This window comes from Euleptes europaea, chromosome 8, assembly GCF_029931775.1.
Source record: "Euleptes europaea isolate rEulEur1 chromosome 8, rEulEur1.hap1, whole genome shotgun sequence".
In the NCBI taxonomy this organism is placed as follows: domain Eukaryota; kingdom Metazoa; phylum Chordata; class Lepidosauria; order Squamata; family Sphaerodactylidae; genus Euleptes; species Euleptes europaea.
In genome coordinates, this window is record NC_079319.1 from 25427453 (window position 1) to 25450260 (window position 22808).

A 22808-nucleotide genomic window follows, 5' to 3' on the forward strand; every position below is an offset into this window, starting at 1 on the left:
TTCATTCCCTTTGCCTCAACAATGTCAGTGTTCAAGAAAGCTCAAAAAAGTTTATTGCCAGCAAAGGCAGAATTGGTCCAGCATGACGGAGCGGCTTGCGTCCAACATCCTTACTCCTCCCACATGTACTCACAGCTAGACTTTACTGACTTTAGACTCAGTCTGCGGATCTGATATGAGGAAAACTGTCCTCAAATTATTCTTGATGCTGTTGGAACAGTAGTCTTAACGATTAAAAAAGCCAGCATGGTGTAGAGGTTAAGAGTGGTAGTTTGGAGCGGTGGACTCTGATCTGGAGAACCGGGTTTGATTCCCCACTCCTCCACATGAGCGGCAGAGGCTAATCTGGTGAACTGGATTTGTTCCCTACTCGTACACACGAAGCCAGCTGGGTGACCCTGGGCAAGTTACAGCTCTGTTAGAGCTCTCTCAGCCCCACCTACCTCACAGGGTGTCTGTTGTGGGGAGGGGAAGGAAAGGTGATTGTAAGCTAGTTTGAGTCTCAAGTGGTAGAGAAAGTCAGCATATAAAAACCAACTCTTCTTCTTCGACATGGAAGTACTTGGAGGTGGAAGTGTCACAGCTGAACCCTCAAAGCCCCACTTAAGTCTTGCCCACGTTCTTAGCCACTCAAATCTATCTTCTGCAGTAACCATAAAGTTATTAAAAGCCTCTCCTTGACTCTTCTCCTCCCCCTATTTATACAACACTGAAATGAGAGATCACAAATATTAGATGTTATCTTCTGTATTCCATGCATTTGAACTAAAAATATTCATATCTAATTCTGAGGAAATCATATGGTTACACTGGGCCTTCGGCTGCAACATATTAATTGAATCCTGACACTACTGGTGGGAATAATTCATTTTCTAAGGCAGTGAATCATGAAGTCACTTCATTTACAATCCTCAAAATAATTCACAACACTCATCTCTCTCTCAAAAGTTGGTTTCAATTATACCATTAGAACATTATACACATCGATGTGGATCATTGTTAGTTATCGTGGCCACAAAAGAATGCAGTTTTAGCTTTTGATTTATTGAAGACCAAGCAGTGGTTACAACAATTTCTGTGTGGCAAATAAAACTAGAGTTTATTACCCATATGAAAAATGGAGGATTCCAGAATGTTTCAACAGCACAGAAAGCACTATCATGCTTATAGAATTTTTTTTTTTTTTTAAGCAGGGCATAGAGCTTGATTTCTTCTCAAAGCACATTCCAATTTTTCCTCTCTTTCGTGCATTTACATACACATCTACTGGCAGTCATTCTTAAATTTCTTGGCTGTCCAATCTGTTTGCAAACAGGATGTACATACTAGCATTCTGCTACTGGTTTTCATTTGAAATTAACAGCCAGGTTAGCACCAACACAGCCTTCAGAATATAGGAAATACAATGTTTTTCCTCAGCACTACATATTGGGAACCAAAAATTGTTGGAACTAATGCAATCACATCAACAACCAACCTAAGATCATCAGAGCCTTGGCTACCTCGCATAAATCCTGCCTGGCCTGCAGGTACCAAGGTTGTAACATTCTTTTGAAGTCCATTAGCAAGAATGGCAGGTAATATTTTAGCATCTATGCTCATCAAAGAAATGGGTTGAAAATTTACACATTGGAAGATTTTGAGGTTTTAGAACAGGGGTCCTCAAACTTTTTAAACAGGGGGCCAGTTCACTGTCCCTCAAACACTGTTGGGGGCCGGCCGCCCCCCCCCCCGCCCAAACGGGAAGGCAGACAGGCGCCCAGGCAAAGAAAAGTTAACTTGCGGCAGGAGGACGTGCCGCCCCTTCCCCAGGTGCCTCTCCATGGTCGACATGCCCCCCTTCGCTGGGCTGAGAGACCACCCCGCCGCCGGCGCACGCCCTCCTTTCCCGCCTCCTGGAGCGGGAGGTGGGCTGGGCTGGCCCCCTGCTTGGCAAAGAGCACCTGAGGGGAAGGGGGAAAGGCGCGGGAGGAGGCCGGCAGGAGACGGGGGTCTCTTAGCCCTCCCTTCCCCGGAGGTGCCGCTACCCAAGCCCCCCGCGCGGGGGCCCCAGCACTCGCTCGCCCGCTCGCCTCGCTCCTGCTTGGCTTGCAGGCAGACGGGGATGTTCTTCTTCCAGCCCGGCATGGCTCCTTCAGGGCTGCAGCGGCTGCTGTGGCAGGAGGAGCAGTGGCGGCGAGGGGCACATTGCAGTCCAAGGCGGCGCCTCCCGTTCCCTGAGCCGCATGCGTGCCTGCCTGGGGAAAGGAAGGCGGCGGCGGCTCTTCAGGGCTGCCGCGGCAGGGAAGGCGCAGAGGCGGCGGCAGCTCCCGGGTCGGCACGGTTGTCGCCGCTCCGCTGCTGCCGCCAACGCTTTATACGGCAAACGGCCGCCTTAGTTTGGGGAAGGGACGGGCGCGGTGGCGGCAGCTCCGGAGGGAGGAGGGGGCCGGGTCCAGGACCCTGACAGGCCGAATCCGGCCCGCGGGCCGTAGTTTGAGGACCCCTGTTTTAGAAGAACAGTAATATAAGATTAATATAGCGACAATGGCAATGTCAACAATCTCATTGTATAACTAATATAATTTTGGTGCTAGAGATTTGCCAGTATTTATATTCATTCACTGCCTTAATTTCATTCTAGTGCCTCCTGAAGTCTGACATTTCCAGCTGGAATTCTACCTGGGTCCATGGTGGACTACCTCCACCATACACATCAACTAGCGCTTGGAGGTCAGATGAGGACGACTTATTACAAGAGTCCACTATCAGAGAAACCCAGTTGGTTGGAACCTGCACTGTGGCTTTCTTGGCAGCCACTTTGGTCTTTAAGAACTTGCTTCCCCTGCACGTTGGACTGTTTCTTCTTCAGCAGCCTCCCAGCATCAGCTGAAAGCTCTTTTATCCCGTAAGGGTTTTAGTTAAATCTATTCCCAGTGCTAATACTTTTCGATGGCTAATCAAATGTTTTGTATGGATTGTAAGCTACCTTGAATATTTTTAAAATATAGGCCAGATAAATATTCTAATAAATAAATGTTTTAACAAAAAACATTTAACAAACTTTTTAAAATGCCTGACATATACCAAGCAATATCATTTTAAATACCAAATTATATAAATTTTATGTTTTTAGAGAGGGCGGGTTACATTTCCTTATCAAACTAAAGTTCATCCTACCTGTGTTACTTGATGTCCATATTAAAACATCACTTAAAGCCCACAGTACACTTTATTTTTTTCATATTGCCAGAGCAGTTAGAGAAAGATATAAAAGAAGACTTTCCCTTCATCCTTTCAACGCATTTTTAAGGGAACAGTGCAATTCAGATGTTCATCTTTTCAAAGCATTTTTTATGGGAACAGTGCATTTCAAATCTGCTTTTCTCCCATGTTAACCAATAGCAAAGTATGCTTTTACTGTGTATGTCACTATTGGAAGGAACTGTATTATTACTATGTTCCATACATCAAAGGAATTATTAATAGTCAACCTGGCTTCTAGACCTATAATTTCTCAGCAGAGAATTGCAAAGAAACAGAACAAACTCCCAAAACTCAAATTTCAAACCAGTCTACTAGAAAGTTAAAACAAAAACAAGATAATTATAAGTAATGTTTAAAAGATTACTATTCTGATTTCTTCCAAGATTTTATCCACACCCAACCAATGATACACTCCCCTACAATTACAATGAGTCATTACTCCCTTTATTAGAATTTATGAGGAAATACATAATTGGAGCTGTAAAAGGCTCGTATCAAAAGAATAAAGACCCTTTACATTAAGACACGTTACAGATTTTTTCCACCAGAAAATCTATAATTGCACCCAATGTGTGACAATAACCTCTGCTGTACCAACGTGTTAAAATGCATTCTAATAAATTTAACTGTTTCAATCTATCATCAAATGAGGAAAAAAATCACTTCCTCTCCAAGGTAAAACTGTAAACGCATTACCTCACCTTTTCCTGTTAAACTGTACTAATCCAGAGCCTTGATAAAACATAATGGGACACTAAGGGGCAGAATTTGATCTGTTTTTAAATTAGTGTAAATCTGGAATAAATCCAGTATAAATCACAAAGATATTCAAGATATACCCAATAATAATAGAAATTACTCTTGGTACAAAATTCTTGGAAGCCTGCCCCCAAAATTTAATTTCTTCTTTGCCAATAGACACTGACCTCTTTTATTGCCATGATCATAAGGCTCTCATTCAAAAGCACAAGACAACTGCAGTAGATTTCATGATATACCATTCTTCACAATTCCTGCATGTAAGTAGCAATTGAGAGTCAGGCAACTACAAAAATTCAGCCCACAACTGGTTAGACTCTATAGACTCAGCCACCACAAATCCAATATGGTCACTGGGGGTGTGAGGGGGAGGTAGTTGTGAATTTCCTGCATTGTGCAGGGGGTTGGACTAGATGATCCTGGTGGTCCCTTCCAACTCGATGATTCTATGCCAGCCCATCTAGGGAAGATGTCAGAGGGGACAGTAGAAAGGAGCCCTAAACAGGCAGTGAAACTGAAGGGGAAATAGAACGGCAACTGGAGGAGAAATGTCAGGGTTGCTATTGCTGCCAAACTATCTTTTAAATATGTATTACAGAAAAATCTGTTTTTTTTTTCATTCCCCATTTCATTCCATCAATTTCTTAATGACAGGCATATAAAAAAAAATTGGCTCAAAAACAAAATTGTGTTGCAGTCAAAACAGAATCCTGCTTACCTTGCAAAACATATACTTTGTAGCAAAAGTAGTGTTTATTTTTACGGTACTGAAAAACTGACATTACTGAAATATCAAAGCACTTACTTGAAGATTTTGTTCCTATTACCAATAGTGAACGTTTTCTTCCTTGTGGCATACTCATTTGTTCTTCATGTAAACTAAGCAAGTTTTGGGTTATTATAAAAGCAAAATAAACCACCGGCATTGCAAGCAAACACATGGGGAAATGATATCTATAGTACTTCAAATGTATTTGGCTTAAAAGTATATAACAAGTTTTATATTTGAGCAGTATACAAAGTTGTAGAAACCAAATTAAATAATATATATATTCCTACCTTCTATTCCTGCAAATCATAAGACTACAGTTCCAACTAAGTTGGTGATTAAACCCCTTGGCTTTCCCTCACTCAAGTTTTGTTAATGTTATTCTGGAAAGCACTATGAAGTATACCAGATATTTTTTAAACTTCTTTATTGTGCCACAAGGTAGAAGGGCATTTTGTACCTGTTAAGAGGACCATCGGTTGAAATATACATTTTCCAATACATAGACCCTTCAATTTGATTTGTGCAGAGAGCTTCCCAAATCTTGTTTTTGAATTTAAAAAATATAAGAACCTGCTGTACAACTTCTCTTCCAACTTAAATTAGTTTCATCGTAAAACCAGCTCTCACAGTACAACATTAAAATCTGTATATATTTATAACCATTAGCTGCAGGTGTGAATGAAAAATGGGATCATTTTAAAAAACTGCAGATTCAGCACAATGAGAATAAGGTGCCCAAATCCTTTAAAAGCTGAAACTTAATAATTACAACTAAAGAACAGGAATCACTCCTGAGGGATGATACCTTCATATCTTCTAAAAATTCATCTTAAACTGGTCATCATAAATCACACATCTTTAAACTACTGCTCTACAGAAAAAGTGCTGAAGCCAATACTGTTATTAAATAATGTACCTTTAATGAACTAAAAACTTTCATGCACTGATCATTTCATTATAAACAGGTTTCATTGTACGATTTTGGACTGTGGCACAAAGTAACACACACTAATTAGGGATCTAATACATCTGCAACGACATCCCCATGACCCACCAAGACAGCTGCACTCTTCTGGGACAATGACATTTATGAATTCCTGACAAATGCATAAGATCCGGAGCTAAAGCATTATCGGTTGAGGGGATCTAGCTACAGAATGCACTCCCATAGGAACTCAAAACGCTTGGAATTCAAGCAACTTCTAGGACACAGGGCACAACCCTAATCTTTGATAAAATTTTCTTCTACAAGATGAATTATTTTAAGCTTTTAAGAAGATCCTATGCATTCTTTCCCAAAAGCAGCTTCCTAAAATCAATAGAAAGACATTTAAAAGTGTATGAATGCAAGTAAAATAAATTTAAAAACTGCACAGGTACTATAGTAAAATCCCGTGGTCCAGTTTCTGCTGGACAAAACAAATGCACAAAAAAGTTAAGCCATCAACTTGATGAGACTTGTCTTCAGTTTTTTTAAAGAATGCTGCACTTCTTGACTGCATAGCTTACCATTTAGTGGTTGATAATGTTTACTATGCGACCATAATCAGAATTATACTAATAATAGAAATTCAAAAATTACAAACATACCAATTAACTTTTTGGCTTTTTATACCATAAATTAATTGGTAAATTCATTATTTGAGAATTTTTTACTGTTTTTAAAACTATCCTCATTATGGCAGCATAGTTTGTGCTCCTGCAAAGAAGCATTACTACCTGGTGTTTATGCATGGTTAAGTAATGGGGAACAAGCCCACAATAACAAAGGATTAGGCAGAACCAGGTATCTCATGTATTTAACCCAGTAATACTGACTGATGTTAGAAGAGCTAGGCTGCTCAACATAGGATCAAAAATTAGGTTCAAAATGTTATTTTAAGATCTAGTATTAAATGGGAATCCTGGTTACCTGAATCTAGCCATTGTTAGATCCAAAATTAGGAGATGGGATTTATATTCTTCAAGAGAAGGGATGGGGGATCCCATGGTTTGCTCCCTCTCCCATAATACTAGAACGCGGGGTCATCTGCTAAAGCTGGAGGGTGAGAGATTCAAAACAGATAAAAGGAAGTATTTCTTCACACAACGCATAGTTAAATTGTGGAACTCCCTGCCCCAGGATGTGGTGGCTGCCAGCTTGGATGGCTTTAAGAGGGGAGTGGACATATTCATGGAGGAAAGGGGTATTCATGGCTATTAGTTAGAATGGATACTAGTCATGCTGCATACCTATTCTCTCTAGTATCAGAGGAGCATGCCTATTATATTGGGTGCGGTGGAACACAAGCAGGATGGTGCTGCCGCAGTCGTCTTGTTTGTGGCTTCCTGGAGGCACCTGGTTGGCCGCTGTGTGAGCAGACTGCTGGACTTGATGGGCCTTGGTCTGATCCAGCAGGGCCTTTCTAACGTTCTTATGGTCTCCCCCCAATTGCTTAGCCATCAACAGTACATCTGCAGTAGCCAAACAGGTAAATAGTACCTAAACCACTTGATCCTTAGTTTGTAGTCACAAATTTGAAATGACATTTATCCTACTTAAATATGCATTTATGATTATCCAGAGAAAAGTACTCTTCCATTAAAATATGGCAATAAATTTAAAGAAAAAGATGCAGACATTATTAACTCACACAATTGCTAACAGTGGTGTTGTATTACATTTTATATGAAAATGTAGACTGAGGGTTGGATCCAGAGTAAACTGGCAATTTCCACTGATTCCCCCTTCCCACTGCTGCCCCCACCCCCGATCATTCTTATCCCTCAGAAACAGCATGTCATGGAGATCAGTAGACTGCAGTGGGAGGGCGGAGGCAGGAAAGGTCCATTCTACCATTGGAAAACTTACTCTGGATCCAACACTGAGAATGTAGATGCAAACCAGTAAACCCCAAATTTGCTACGAAATCTTCACACCCATCCCCAAGTTCACTTGACTGTTCTAAGAATTCTCCTTTATTGGTGTCATGCTCCGTTTCAGATAAAAAATTCCCTCACTTTTTCAAGCAAAGACATATTCTTACAAAATGAATTGTGTACATGTGTTTTGGACTTCGTTTGCTTGTAAAGACTTAAGTATGCAATTATAATTGAATTGCTCCCTCCTTCCTTCATTTTTTTCACTTTCTATCGCTGATTTTTTCTTCTTTTCTTGCATGATCTTGTGCGGCTTTTAAAGCTACTCACTAGGGGTGTGCGTTCAGACACACCTAAGCTGAAAATATATCCCCAAAATACCTCATTGGTATTTTTCTGGTATGGTGGCATCCCAAATATATCCGGGAATTTGTAAGAATACCGAAAAAATTGTCCCCAAATATCCCAGATATATTCAGGATTAACCAGTAGGATTGGGAGGCCTCCCCCCGGGTTTTCTTTTCCCCCCTCTTCTTTGTTTCTGAGTCTCCTGGGGTTTCTATCAGCTTGCCAGGCTGCTTCCATCTATTTTAAATATGTTTTGTCAGTTTCAAGAGGGTTTTTTTTTTCTTTGCCAGAGTTGCTTTGTATCCCCCTCCCTTTGCTTGGATTTTTTTCTGCTGTGATTCTTCAGTTTGACATTACTTCCATTGGTTTGTGGGCCTGGCGTTATAGGGACAATAAGTCACTTGTTGTTTCATTATCCGTTATTTGAGGATGCTAGACAGAGACTGGTTGAGTCATTTGATAATGGAAAGAAGGAACTCGCCTTTCCTGAATTTTTTGTTAAACAAATAAATCAGAGATGGTAAAGATGACAAAATTTAAGGCACAGCTTTTGCCCTGGAAACAGCTGTGAGGTTCCCCCCCCCCCATAGGAAATAATGGGGGAATGGCTGGGGGTACCATCTTCAGGGGCCCATAGAATCAGACCCATTGGTCCAACCTATTTGAAATGTGGGGATTATTTAAAGGACAGGCAGCAGCAGCTCTCTGAAATTCTGGTGTCTGCACCTTTAAAAACACCCTCCTGCCACCCAGAAAGTTTCCCCATGGGGAATAATGCACCCCCCAAAAAAAACCTGAATCTGAATACCATATGAGTATTGAGATTCAAGAATACCAATATTTTTCAGGTGCCATATACTAAAATCCAAAAAATACCAGTTTTTGTTTTTTGCACATCCCTACTGCCCACTTTAAATTTTAAAAGAGCAATCATTTTTTAATTAGAGGAGAGAATCAGATGCTTTCCACTGTATCATCTTTAAATTCTAATGGAGCTCACTTTCTGGAAACATCCTCTTAATTTTGTGTCTGACAACAATGCTGGAAAGTAATTTTCCCAGGGAATTCCTCACACGCCTCGACGCATAAGAATAAAGTTCTGAACAGAAATGGTTTAACAGAGGAGCATTACATTCTTTCCGTATTAAAATAAGGCGGGAAAGTGTCCTGAGCTTTTATTTTGTAGTTGTATGGATAGTAGAAAAACAAAGAGAGTACTTTCCTCTGTGCTATTGTCAGGGAACAAGTTTGTTCTGCAGCTCTAGGTGACCTAATGGCTGCTGAGTAACAATTTTCCTCATATTTGTGGAATCATGCTAGTAATGTAAAGGACAAACCAAGGTGTGCCCATGTGAATGGAAGGAATGACCACAGAGCTGTTCGGGTATTTTTTTTTTTTTTTTTTTGTACTTTGAAATCCGGACATAAGATACTTGCATCTGATAGTAGTGCCCACTGAAATAAGGCTTAGGTCAGTGATGGCATGCATCCTTTGCAAGTAAGAGATTACTAACTTTAATTGCTTGAATTCTATACTGTAACACACTAAAAGATTTTGCGGCAGTAGCTGCAGTCATGAAGCTTCTGGCACCTGTTTGCTAGACTGAAACAATGGTTTGGAATGCTAATGGAATTCAGAGTGCTAGAAGAATCAAAACAAGAAAAGAGAATGTTCACGGACAATCTGTAAAAAAACAGAAAAGTCCTTTAGGCTGGGACTAAAACATCACACTGCTTTTATGGACAGAACTGTGTGGTTTACCAAAAATTATGGAAATTAAGAGGGTGGCCAAAGCTAGCAGACAGTCAGCTACTTGTTGACATACAGGAACCTTGTAAAGAATAGTTGGAGGAAGAAGAGGCAGAAGACAGGAAATCAGGGAGGGGGCAATAGGAGGGAGGTTTCAAAAAAAGAGCTGAACCTGGATTTAAGATCAGAAAAAGCTGGATAATATTAAAAAGAATTGGGGGAGCGGTTAATAACAAGACTAGGGTGGCCAAATAGGTTGTGGGAGGAAAAACAAAGGGCTTCAAACAGGCTTCCTTTAAAAACTATTATGGGTGAGGGCAGAGGGATTAATTTTTTCTCTCTCACTGGTGGCAATTCATTACAACCAACAGCTTGTTACAACAATCAGAAGCCAAAGAATAACTTTTAGTTTCTGTGGCAGCAAGTGTTGATCAGTGCTTATTTTCTGTATGAAAACAGAATGTAACGAGGTTGGAGATGAACTGCCAAGCAGAAAGTCTGCCTCCTTTGATACTATTGCAGCGGGCTATTTTGATCTGTTAGGAAATTATCTACAGAATTAAGGGAACGAGGAAAAAAATACTGCAAACCTCATCAACTCCTTGACTTTTGTTTTCCTTAGGCTGGAGTATGGCCCAAGGCAGACTCGACTTCTTACCATCAAGGAGAGTCCCCAAGACCGTCAAATAGGGGTTGCCAAGAAACAATTTGATCTACTTCCATCAGAGCTGGCCAGAAAGAAAAAAGAATAACTAGTCTTCTTGAACTGTGTCTTTTTTAAATGGTGCCTTAAATCTTATTTGGTGAAGGTCTGCCATCTTTAGCAGCCTCCTTTAACTTCAAACAGACTGACCCTCAAATTCTAGCAAAAGTAGGTTTTCGTTTAAATAGCAACCCCACCCCATGTTTGTGGTTTTAGCTGGAGACACTTTAAATCACAACCCCTTCATGTTTTTGGCAACCAGCAGGTACTCTATTTTCTGGGAGATCAGTTTTGCAACTCTTGCTGTGCTGGTTCAGCTGATTGTTTTATTGACACCTGAGTTTTAATGTTATCTCCTTAGCCATTGCTGACTCGCAGAGCTTTTACAGGAGTACTTAAAAAGTCCTGGAAAACACTTCTTATCAGTAAAGCACACACATTCACTTGTATAACGCCTGTGTGGCCCTGATAAATTTGGCTCATAATCACATGTATCTTGTTAAATTCTGAAACAGGATTGAGAATTTCACTCTTTGTTCCTCTCAGAGTCCTTGAGAATGGCATCTGGGGTAGAGTGGCAAGTATGCAACTCCCAATGTTTATCCCACTCGTGCACTTACTGCTCTTTTCTATATACTCCCACCACATCTCTCCCTTGTCTCTTCTAAGACCCACCATGATCAGGGATGCAAAGTGGCATTAAATTGGCAGCCATCAGACTGGCAGGAAAGCAGCTGAAGAATAAGAAACTACAACCAAAAATGTAACTACATAGCATATGTTCTGACACTTTTTAGTATGTTTAAAGATTATTTTTTCATCTATAGTACAGTAAGTTTCAGTAAAACACCAGCTTTTAAAAGTAAAGAGACTCAGACCTGCAATTATCAACAGCAGCACATATTCTCACTTGTCCACGTGGTCCCGCTCTCCCCTTGGTACCTATTAATATATAGCTTGGGCTCTGTCAGCCTTACTATGCAAAATACGTTCTTCACCAATAAGCAGAAAAATAGTTATCCATGGAGTTCACGGAAGGGATTTTAACCGCCTTCCCATTTTCACCGCAGCTTCCTGTGGTCTCTGAAAAGTAACTGCTGAGAGTTTGGGGCCTTCTACAACAGAATGCAACACGGAACAGGGAATCCCCTCCTCACTCTTACAAAAGTGTTCATGGCATTCATAGAGTATGCTCAATTTTGGCAAAACTGTGAGAAGTAATTTCAGGGAATTCCCCTGTGTTGCTGCAGCTACCTATGCCACGACCTACTGTTCTGGGGCAGCAGCGGCGGTTGGAGGGGCACAAAGCGTGCTGCAAAGAAAAGGGAAAAACCAGCAGAAATTCCTTATACTCACTCTGCTCATGAAAGGCTTGGGTGCAAACCAGTCTCTAGAGTTTATTATATACTGGTAGTAATAAATGGTTTGAAACTGAGCTAGCGCCAGTTAACTATTGAATTTTATTTTATACAACGGTTCTTGGAATTATCTATTTGCTTGACTATGGAGTAAATTAAGTAAATTACTTTACTATAAAATTCACAGGTATTGAGAACCTTCAGTATGAAAGTTTAAACCTAAAAAATCATCAGATTTATTTTATATCTGGGAAAGACAATACAAAGTTTTATGAAATCAGATTTGGTAATATTACATACCCTATCAAGGTAAGGGGATATGTGTAAGCCATATGTATAAATCAATAAAAATATAAAATATATTAAACTATAAAATATGAAGAAGAGGCTTAATCTGGTACCTGAAGTCCTCGAGGGCAGCTGCAGAAGAAAAGCTTGGGAACTAGTATTCTAGGAGGAGTTATTTGTCATGAAATGAACTGAATTTATAACTTCCTAAATACATACTAAGAAAAGCAAAGAGATTGCTTTCATTTACATTCTTATTATTACAAAGATAAATCCTATTATTGGCACAAATCCAAATGTTACTCTCCAAGGGTGTACATACCATGGAATAATTTGTCCAAATGTCAGTTGCAATTTTCAAAACTCCTTTCTTGCTATAGATTCTTAAACATCTGTAACAAATACTTGTTTTGAGAGTGCTTTACATTTGTGACATTTGACCTTTTGCTGTATGCACCACAAAATTCAAGTTTCAAATACCAAGCAAACAGGAAATCTGATCATTCCAGCAGTAGCCATCTGCATGGTCCAATATCAAATATTAGTTCTGGGTTGCACAAAGTCATGTGTTACAAATCTGTTTCTGCAGCTTCTATAATTAGTTGTAATTTGCTGCTTCTAAAATGTGTTTCTTATGGGACATCTGGCCTTGAAACCTCCACCTTAACATTGGAAAAAAATACTTAGTGCTCTGGAAATTTTTTTAAATATAAAAGCACTGCATGGGTGGCATAACGAGGACCAGACTTCTTAAAACACAGATTGATTTTCATTACAACATACTGAAATATTAAACAAAAATACATACAAAATACTGAAATATTAAACAGAAATAAGTACAAAAATATTCCAAGGATAGTTATATTTCTCAAGGCTAACTACTAAATACAAGCCCATTGATGAGATTTTGAAGTTTTATATAGCGCTTGGGTCTCTTGTGGGTTTCATAAGAGAATCCAAATGTAACATGAACAATAATTGAGGAGGAATCTATAAACAACAAAATAAGCCTCACAATGCAAACTCCCTCACCAGTAAAAGACAAAGCTTAAATAAAACAACGCAATCATTACAGTTCACAAATATACATACAGCGATGGTACCGGTTTTCAAAATAAGGAACAGAGTGTAGTCACATCTGTCTAATGGTGCAAAAGATAATTTTCATATAACTGAATCACAGCATGTTGCTAATTATCTGATTCCTGAGATACGAACATATAACAGCTTAGGACAAGTACATTAAGGTGTACATCACCACAAAATACAATGGCACTTGTACGCAAGATAAAAGGTGCTCTGTGTTGGGCTGCCCTTGAAGACAATCCAGAAAAAACTGATTCAGCAGTCCAACTACTGCCAACAGCTAGCCAACAGGAACACATTCGCCTATTCTAAAAACACCTACAGAAGCTGCCGCTTTCTTTTGAGGTTGCTCCCAAGATTAATTTGTTGCCTAGTCAAAGGAAAACTGCAGACTGGCCATTTAACTATCTACTAAGAAAAACACTATCGTGAAAGAAAAACATAAAACAGAACTGCCAATCATAATAATTTGATTATAGGAAAGGGCTTTCAGAAAAGCGTGGCAAGTAAAACAGATGACTATAACAGGGTTTTTTTGACAATGCAGCTAACAACTGATCTAAAATCTATTAAGCTCATACTTTGACTGTTTTATCCTGGGTTATCTTGCATGTTTCTTACCTGGGCTCCATCCTTTAGCTTCAAGATGCATTCCATTGTATTGATTGTAATCACAACTGGCTCGGAGCCAAGTTTGGTCCATGGCACGTGGATGCGCAACTCATGAATGTGTCCACTTAAAAAGGTAAATGGCAGCTTCAGCTCCTTAAAAACAAAATATGTACAAAATGACCAAGCCTGCTATTAAATCTTTTTATAAAAAATAAGCATTTAAAGGGAATGGGCTATTACAATATTTATCTACAATTAACGAAACACTGGATTTTTCTTTTGAAAGTTGTCTGGCATCACCACAGCTGAGCTTCAAATGTGTGTGTGTGTGTTAAGTGCCGTCAAGTCGCTTCCGACTCATGGCAACCCTATGAATGAAAGTCCTCCAAAATATCCTATCTTTGACAGCCTTGCTCAGATCTTGTAAATTGAGGGCTGTGGCTCCCTTTATTGAGTCAGTCCATCTCTTGTTGGGTCTTTCTCTTTTCCTGCTGCCCTCAACTTTTCCTAGCATGACTGTCTTTTCCAGTGACTCTTGTACCATTAATATTCACTTGTTTAAATCAATCATCTAGACTCTGGCTGTAGGTGGTTAATTCACAAACAAAATCCAAATGCAGAGTTGTACAATACCTTTTATTAAGAATCAACCAAAATATTACAGAACAACGTGCAAGCTTTTGAATTCTCCAGAACTCTACTTTTTTTTTGTGCCATCAAGTCCCAACTGATTTATGGCAACCTCATAGGGTTTTCTAGGCAAGAGACATTCAGAGGTGGTTTGTCATTTCCTGCCTCCACGTCACGACTCTGGTGTTCCTTGGAGACTGCCCATCCAAATACTAACCAGGGCCAACCCTTTTTAGCTTCTGAGATCTAACAAGATCAGGCTAGCCTGGGGCTATCCAGGTCAAGGTGAACTTTACATAAGGATAGATATTTTGAACTCTACATAAGGGCAGATATTTTTAAAGGTGTGCCCTTCCCATCTCCCCCCGCCCTTCCTCTCCCTCCAATTTTGTTTTTAACAAGCCTGATGAAGAGCTCTGGGGAACACAAAGGCTTGCACAGTGTTTTGTGAGATTTTGGTTGTTCCTAATATTACACAACTTTCATTTTTCAATGAAACACCTGCATTCCACAGATTTCATATATAAGGGCATTTATTTATTAGCTAGCAATTGCATTATTGCTTATGCCAAATAACTGCCACAGGACAATACGGTAATACCCCTATTGCTACCAGTATTACATCAGAGTCCTCCTGTCTTTCAAAAAAATAAAACATCAAAGTGTTGGACGCTGTGTGTGTGTTAAGTGCCATCAAGTTGCTTCTGACTTATGGCGACCCTATGAATTAATGACCTCCAAAATGCGCTATTATTAACAGCCTTGCTCAGGTCTTGTAAATTCAGGGCAGTGGCTTTCATGATTGAGTCAATCTATCTTGGGTTTCTCTTTTCCTCCTACCGTCAGCTTTTCCTAGCGTTATTGTCTTTTCCAGGGACTTTTGTCTTCTCATAACGTGACCAGAGTAAACGTTTGGTCATTTCTGCTTCTAGGGAGAGTTCAGGTTTGATTTCACCTACAATCCACTTATTTATCATTTTTGCAGTCCACGGTATCTGTAAAACTCTCCTCCTCCAACACCAGATTTCAAAGGAATATATTTTCTTACTGTCAGTTTTCCTCACTGTACAACTTTCACACCCTTGCATAGTAACGGGGAATACTACAATATGAATCATCTTGATGTTGTTCACCAGCGATACATCCTTACGCTTAAGGATCCTTTCTAGCTGCTTTATGGCTGCCCTTCCCAGTCCCATTCTCCTTCTGATTTCTTGGTTGCAGTCTCCCTTTTGGTTGGTGATTGAGGCCAAAGAACAGAAAATCTTGAACAATTTCAGTTTCTTCACCATCAACCTTAAAATAGTCATTCCTCAGTAGTCAATTCCTCAGTAATCATTACTTTGGTCTTCTTGATGTTCAGCTGAAATACTACTTTGATACTTCCTGCTTTAACCTTCATTGGTAATTTAAAGTCTTCACTATTTTCAGCCAGTAATGTGCTGTCATCTGCTTATCTTAAATTGTTCATTGTTGGGCTAAAAGAAAACTGTGGAAGCCACATATGTAGCCTTCATAATGGAGCTACATCAAAAAGTGTGGGACTATCTTGGATGTGTGGGACTATCTTGGATGTGTGTCTAGCTCTAATTCTCGGGAAGCTGGAGGGGGAAAGATGGAGAAAGTCAAAGGGGGTGTCAACAGGCAGGGGGTGGAAATGAGAAGGTGCAATCAACTGAGCAAGACATGGGTATTGTCGAAGGCTTTCACAGTCAGAGTTCATCGGTTCTTGTAGGTTATCCGGGTTGTGTGACCGTGGTCTTGGTATTTTCTTTCTGAAGGACAGAGACACTGTCCTTCAGTGTTATTCCTCTGAAGATGCCTGCCACAGCTGTGGGCGAAACGTCAGGAAAGAAAATACCAAGACCACTGTCACACAACCCGGATAACCTACAAGAATCGAAGACATGGGTAATTACTTCTTCTGTAGTTATTTCAAAAGTTTATATGAAGTATTGTATACCTAGAAGCAAACCCCATTGCTAGTCAAAATGAATATGTAAAATTATGATAGGCATAGACTGGATTAATTGCTCTTGATTTTATTAACTACATAATGCTTACAGGATCTGAGAAAAATAAAATGCAATACACAAAGCCTAAAATACATTAAACTATATACAGTTGCTGGACACTAAAATTCTGCTCAAGTAAAAGGTTCTTACATTGCCTCCCGATAATCCTCAGGCTCAGAAAGATAACCCTCAGAGGAACTGTAGAGCAAGGATACAGCCACTGAAAATGCTCACATTTGTCACATGACTTTGGAGAGCTATTCGCAACTGGCATCAGGAGATACAACCAGAGTTTCTGGTTGAAGGTGACCTCCCGCACTGATTCTATACATCCAGAACTCTGTATATACTCATATATATATGAATTGATCTGACCTCTCTATTGAAGTGAATTGGAAAAGACTGCAAAGCATATAAGAGATGCATGCCAGAACAAAATCATTTTTTTAATTTGAATAAAAAATGTGTTTTTCCCTTGTATAGAGCTGGAAGATTTCAAATACATGCCATGTGATAAAAATACAATAAAGTTTTTTGATTCAATGTGGAAATAAAAGGATTAATTGCTGAAAATTATCTACCAGTTTAATTTTGCTGCCCAGAAAGCTTATGAAGTTTCCAAACATCAGAATCTGAGCTGGAATCCAGAGCTATCTTAAACATGCCCAAGGGCTTGTGTTGATCCAAAAGAATGTTTGCCTGTTCCTTCTAAGAGCAGACCACCATATATGCACTAATAAATAAGGCAATGCAAAGTATGTTCCTAATTTTAAAAAATCCACACCCTAAATATAAAATGCCAGAAAGCGAGCACCTTGAGCTGTTTTCTCCAGAATTTGTTGTAATGTGCAGTACCTATTCGGAAACTGAAACTTTTCTTCATCATTCAAACAAAGATTATATAGCTCCTTACCCTTTTAAAGGTTTTAACCTTTTATTTAAAAGCAGAAATATGACATTGTGCCTAATTGGCACAAAAGAGGCTCCTGACATTTTCACTGCAAGCTGCACGCATGGGAAAGGAGAGAGAAATCTATAGAAGTTTCTTATATTACAAACAGCAGTAATAAAACTATTACTGCCTTATCCTTTGCTTGCTTAGAAGTAATTCCCACCACATTGAAGAAGACTTCAACTTAAATTAGAACACGATGTTCCTACACAGCAATTTTAAAAAATACCTTACAAATTTAGCAGACTGTAGGCAGGGAAAAATGAAGTATTTTATGTCAGAAAACTCACTGCAGTACATATCATCAAAAACATACAATAGGATGATTATTTCTGCTTGTAACACATCATACACTGAGTATTCTGCTACAAATGGCTTATTTTCAGACAAATGGTTAAATACAGGAACACAGATCTGGGCCATGTTGGGATTTTCATCTGTTGACATTAGGTTATAGGAAAGCATCATTCTTCAAGAAACCATTAGCACTAAGCAGTTGAGACAAAATATTTGTGGCTACCATGTTTCTGGAGTATCTTCAGTGTACATAAGACAGGAAGAAGATGTATCAGCTGCTTAAGGGAAAAAGAACTTTCCACTTAAAGGTTAGAAAACCTCAGTGGTCTGGACAGACCTTAGGAGGACCTGAAGCTAGTGATAGAGAGTAAATGACACAATAACAACAACAACAACAGAAAACAGAGAAATGTTTCAAGGGGGGGGGAGTGTAACTAGCCCAAAGGTACCTATTAAGGCATGTTTTTCATCCTGAATTATAACATATTCTCTCCCAAGGTATTTCCTTCTAAGAAACACAGAATCCCAGTAGAATCCCACAACAACAACAACAACACTCAGTGAATTTTCAGTGCAATCCTAAGAACATATTCCTGGGAGTAAGCCTAATTGAATAGACCTGAACAGGATTCGGAGTAGACCTGATTAGGATTGTTCTGCTTGTGTGGCGAATAATGCTACGCAGATTAAAATACAGTATTGTATTTGATGTAAGCAAAAAATAGCTAAAACAACATACCTGTTCCAACACATCGAGTTTTAGTTCAAGTTTGCTAAGAACTACATCTCCTCCCCAAAGTGACAGCTGTAAGTCAGAGGGCTTCAAATTCTTAATGTAGCGATTTACATAACTCATCAGAATAGGAGTCACATATGATTCTAACATTGTGCCTTAGTTAATCAAGCCTGTAAAAAAATACAAACCATACAAAATCTTAATACATGTAACATAATATACAACATAGTTCTGAAATATTATCTTGCTAGTAAGCAAAATATTAGAGAACACACCTATTACTGCTGCCAGTAAGGTAATCAAGTGTGTAACTTTACACTGACGTAGCCTAATAGCCTGATCCTGTTCATGTTTACATAAAAGTCTAGACTACCACATGTACACATACCTGGGAATAAATTCCACATTAGAACTTACTTCATGTAAACATACAGACTCAGGCTGCAAGAGAGTAGGCCTCATTCAATCTCTGAACAGAGCACAGAAAGATTGAATTGTGTGCATCAATTTAAGTTATGGTTGTCTCACCTAAATAGTTCATAGATCAGACTGTTAGGCAACAATTCCAGAACTACAAACAATAGGCCTTCAGAATTTGTGTACAAGTGACCCAAATGTGTTTTATATAGTACACAAAAATCGGCTTATTGTATTAATTTAACATTTTAACTTTGACAGCACTCAGCAGAAAGCAACTTATGTGGAACAATGTGTGCATTCGGGACATTCAAAGGTATATTACTGGATTTTCATTTTGGATTTTTGCTGCCAGGCCTGACGTTTGTTTCCCTACATCACAACATTATTCAAAGCCAAGGCACACTTCCGTCATGGCAGTGGCAACCACGAGGTATTGACCTTTAACTTGTCTAAAGGCAACTTGTAAACTTTGTCTGTGTGTGTTAAGTGCCGTCAAGTCGCTTCCGACTCATGGCGACCCTATGAATCAAAGTCCTCCAAAATGTCCTATCTCTGACAGCCTTGCTCAGATCTTGCAAACTGAAGGCTGTGGCTTCCTTTATTGAGTCCTTCCTTCCTTTATTGCAAACTTTACACTGGGATCAAACCAGCCCAGGCAGCGTTAAATGTACAACAACAACAAAAGTAGAAAAGGGCAAGAGTCCAGTAGCACCTTAAAGACTAACAGAAATATTTTCTGGTAGGGTGTGAGCTTTCTGAAGAAGTGAGCTGTGGCTCACGAAAGCTCATACCCTGCCAGAAAATAGTCTTGTTAGTCTTTAAGGTGCTACTGGACTCTTGCCCTTTTCTACTACTGCAGACAGACTAACACGGCGACCCACTGCGAATTAACAACAACAAAAGGGGGGGTTAAATAGGAATAACCCAGGAGGTAACTTTTAGCAATTTCTGCCACTCAAACTCTGAGGAACAGAAGTTCACAGTTCTGCAGAAACGTCCCCTGTGCACGCTCTCCAAAATAACCAAAGCAGCCGACCCCGCCCCCCACCCAGCAAATATCTTCACCATCACTGCTTCCCCCCCCCCCAACACACACACACACACCTTCCTCTGCACGTCACAACCTCTCCGCACGCTCAACCCGCCTGCTCCTCCCCCAAGCACCGGCTTCTCCCCTTCCCCTCCTGAGGGACCCCCCCCCCCTCACCTCTCCCCGTCCTCTCCGGGCTCCTTCCGCCGACTCATCCCCCGGCTCTTGGCGCCCAAGCAGCGGGCTTCGCGGAGGGGGCCCCGCGGAGGCTGCGACCGAGCCGCCGCGGAGGCGCTTCCGGGTTTCCAGGGCAGCCGGTGTCGCAGCCTAAGCGCTCCTCCTTCCGCTCGCCCGGACGCGATTGGCGGGGACGCCATCCGGGACGAGCGGCTGGGCGTGCAAAAGGGGGCGGAGCCGTCGGCTCTTGAGCGCGCGGGCGGGTTTTTGTTCTCCTGCGGAAGCAGCTTAAGGCAGGAAAGGGACTCTGCAGCTTCTTTGGTCATTTAGCCTGGTCTCGTCAGATCTCTCTCTCTTTTTATATATATAAATATATATATATATGTGTGTGTATATACACATATATATACACACACACACACATATATACACACATATATATACATACACACATGTGTGTGTGTGTGTGTATATATATATATATATATATATATATATATCTGTGTGTGTGTGTGTGTGTGTGTGTATACACATATATATATGTGTGTGTGTATGTATGTGTGTATATATATATACACACATATATATATATCTGTGTGTATGTGTGTGTATATATACATAATTTTTCTTCATTTAATATATCAACAAAAACAATATAATAATAAAAAAACCGAAAACAAACTCTGACCCTGAAAGCCTTCGACAATATTGAAAAACAAATAGTATTTCTAGTTTAACAATCAAATGACTTCCCCCTCTCCCTCTCCCATCTAAAATTAAATTGTATAATCTTTTTTGCTAACGGAGCTAATCCCAATGTTATTTTAATTAACCTGTTCTTGTGTATCCAACATTATTGAATCAATGCCTAATATAAAAATTAATACAAAAGTATGAATAAGGGATTCGATCAATGAATAAGGGATTCGTTCAATGAATAAGGGATTCGATCAATATCTTGTCAGATCTCAGAAGCTTAAGCAGGGTCAGTCCTGGTTAGTATTTGGATGGGAGGCCACCGAGGAAGGCCTCTGCTGTGCAGAGGAAGGCACTGGAAAAACCACCTCTCTTCGTCTCTTGCCATGAAACCCCCCCAAAAAGGGGTCGCCATAAGTCGGCTGTGACTTGACAGCACTTTACACACAGAGAGAGGAATGTTTTCCCCGTCCGAATCCCCAGAACTCAAAAATAAGCCCTTCCCCCATGCAGATTGGTTCTTGTAGGTTATCCGGGCTGTGTGACCGCGATGTTGGTATTTTATTTCCTGACGTTTCGCCAGCAGCTGTGGCAGGCATCTTACTCCTCTGAAGATGCCTGCCACAGCTGCTGCTGGCGAAACGTCAGGAAAGAAAATACCAAGACCGCGGTCACACAGCCCGGATAACCTACAAGAACCAATGAACTCTGACCGTGAAAGCCTTCGACAATACCCCCATGCAGAGTTTTGAGAATTCGGATGGGGAAAATGTGCACATCTAGAGAACTGCAAATCCAGGCCAAAAACTCCCATGCATAAATGGCTGTATGGAGAGTTCCATGGACATCTTTCAAAATTGTATTTGCGGCTTGCTGTGCCTGGCAGCAAGCCGCTCAGGATGTGGTAGTCATTCCACCAGAGAACCTGTCCGCATTTTCCTGCTCTGTGGGAGCGTCAGATCATTTGTGATGTTGCTGAGCGCTCCCCCCCTCTTCCCCTCCTTTTTTGGGTGTTTGTTTTGCATGCTGCTCTATGATTAGCTGTCACCTTACTTGGCTACTTCTTCGTTTAAAGCAACCTTTACAGCAATCCTTGCAACGCCACCCCCCACACCCCAAATCCTCAAAATACAATATATTTTTAAACAATCTGCAGAAGAGGCGCCCTACAAAAGATCAGACTGCACCATCTGTCTTGTCCAATGCGCCAACGTTCCAGCGTTCCTTTGGTAGTCCAAGTGCATTTATTAAAAAGAATTTTTTAAAAACTTAAAAGAACAGAAAATGGCTGCCGGGGGAAAGAGGAGGGTGGAGATATGGGCTACACAACTGACAACAGAGGGGTGGAGAAATGTATAGTCTTTTATATGCGTCTGCTTCTCAGAGGGAAAACGTCCCTGAAACGGAGGAAGTGGAAACATCGTGTTATGAGTGTTTGTAGATACCACGACAATTAAACAGTTGCAAAACAGTTCCACCCCCAAACGGAGATAAAAAAAGTGCCAACACTAATAAATAAAACATCTCATTAAATGATATAAAAGGTTGGTGCAGAAACGGCCTGTGTTCGTAGCAAAAAGAGCAAGCAGGGGGGTGTAGTTTAATTTTGTGGCTTTCAAGAGAGTGTATCCTGGAGGCTCCAGGAGCAATCTTAAACAGGTCCGTGTGGAATAAGTCCCATTCTGTTTGATGGGCATACTCCCAGGAAAGTGTCATTAGGACTGAAGCCTCAGTAAAGTATTAAGGCTTGCCTGAAGCCTTTTCACACACTGAGTTTTATTTGGTTTGGCATCTTTCTGTCCTTGGCCACCCCAGTAATAACAACAGTTATCCACAGTGTATCATTAAATAAGCAGTCTTCTGTGACACTTTTTACCATAGAATAAACTTTTGTGGATTGGAGCCCACTTTGTCAGATGCACGTCTTCACTAGGCTTATGAGCTTAACAGTGGTGGACAGCAGGGTCAAAGGGCAAGGAAATACAAGGTGAGAGGTAATTAGGTGATGTTCAAATGTAATGAAGAGAAGTGCAGAAACCACTTGTGATAGCAGTAACTGGCAGTTGCCCTAGTT

The 22808-nt window shown here is 40.3% G+C and overlaps 1 protein-coding gene across 3 annotated transcripts in view; it reads right to left on the reverse strand.

Annotated features, from left to right (window-relative positions):
• The window catches only part of VPS13B (vacuolar protein sorting 13 homolog B), a 410777-nt gene extending 392198 nt beyond the window's left edge, over positions 1 to 18579 (reverse strand). For all 3 annotated transcript variants that reach the window (XM_056853998.1, XM_056853999.1, XM_056854000.1), the window contains exons 1-2: positions 18415 to 18579; positions 13791 to 13934 (exon numbers count right to left, since the gene is read on the reverse strand). In XM_056853998.1, the coding sequence (XP_056709976.1) occupies positions 13791 to 13934; positions 18415 to 18561 (291 nt within the window). In that variant the 5' untranslated portion in view covers positions 18562 to 18579. The remainder of the gene's footprint in view (positions 1 to 13790; positions 13935 to 18414) is intronic.
• Between the last annotated feature and the right edge of the window lie 4229 nt (positions 18580 to 22808).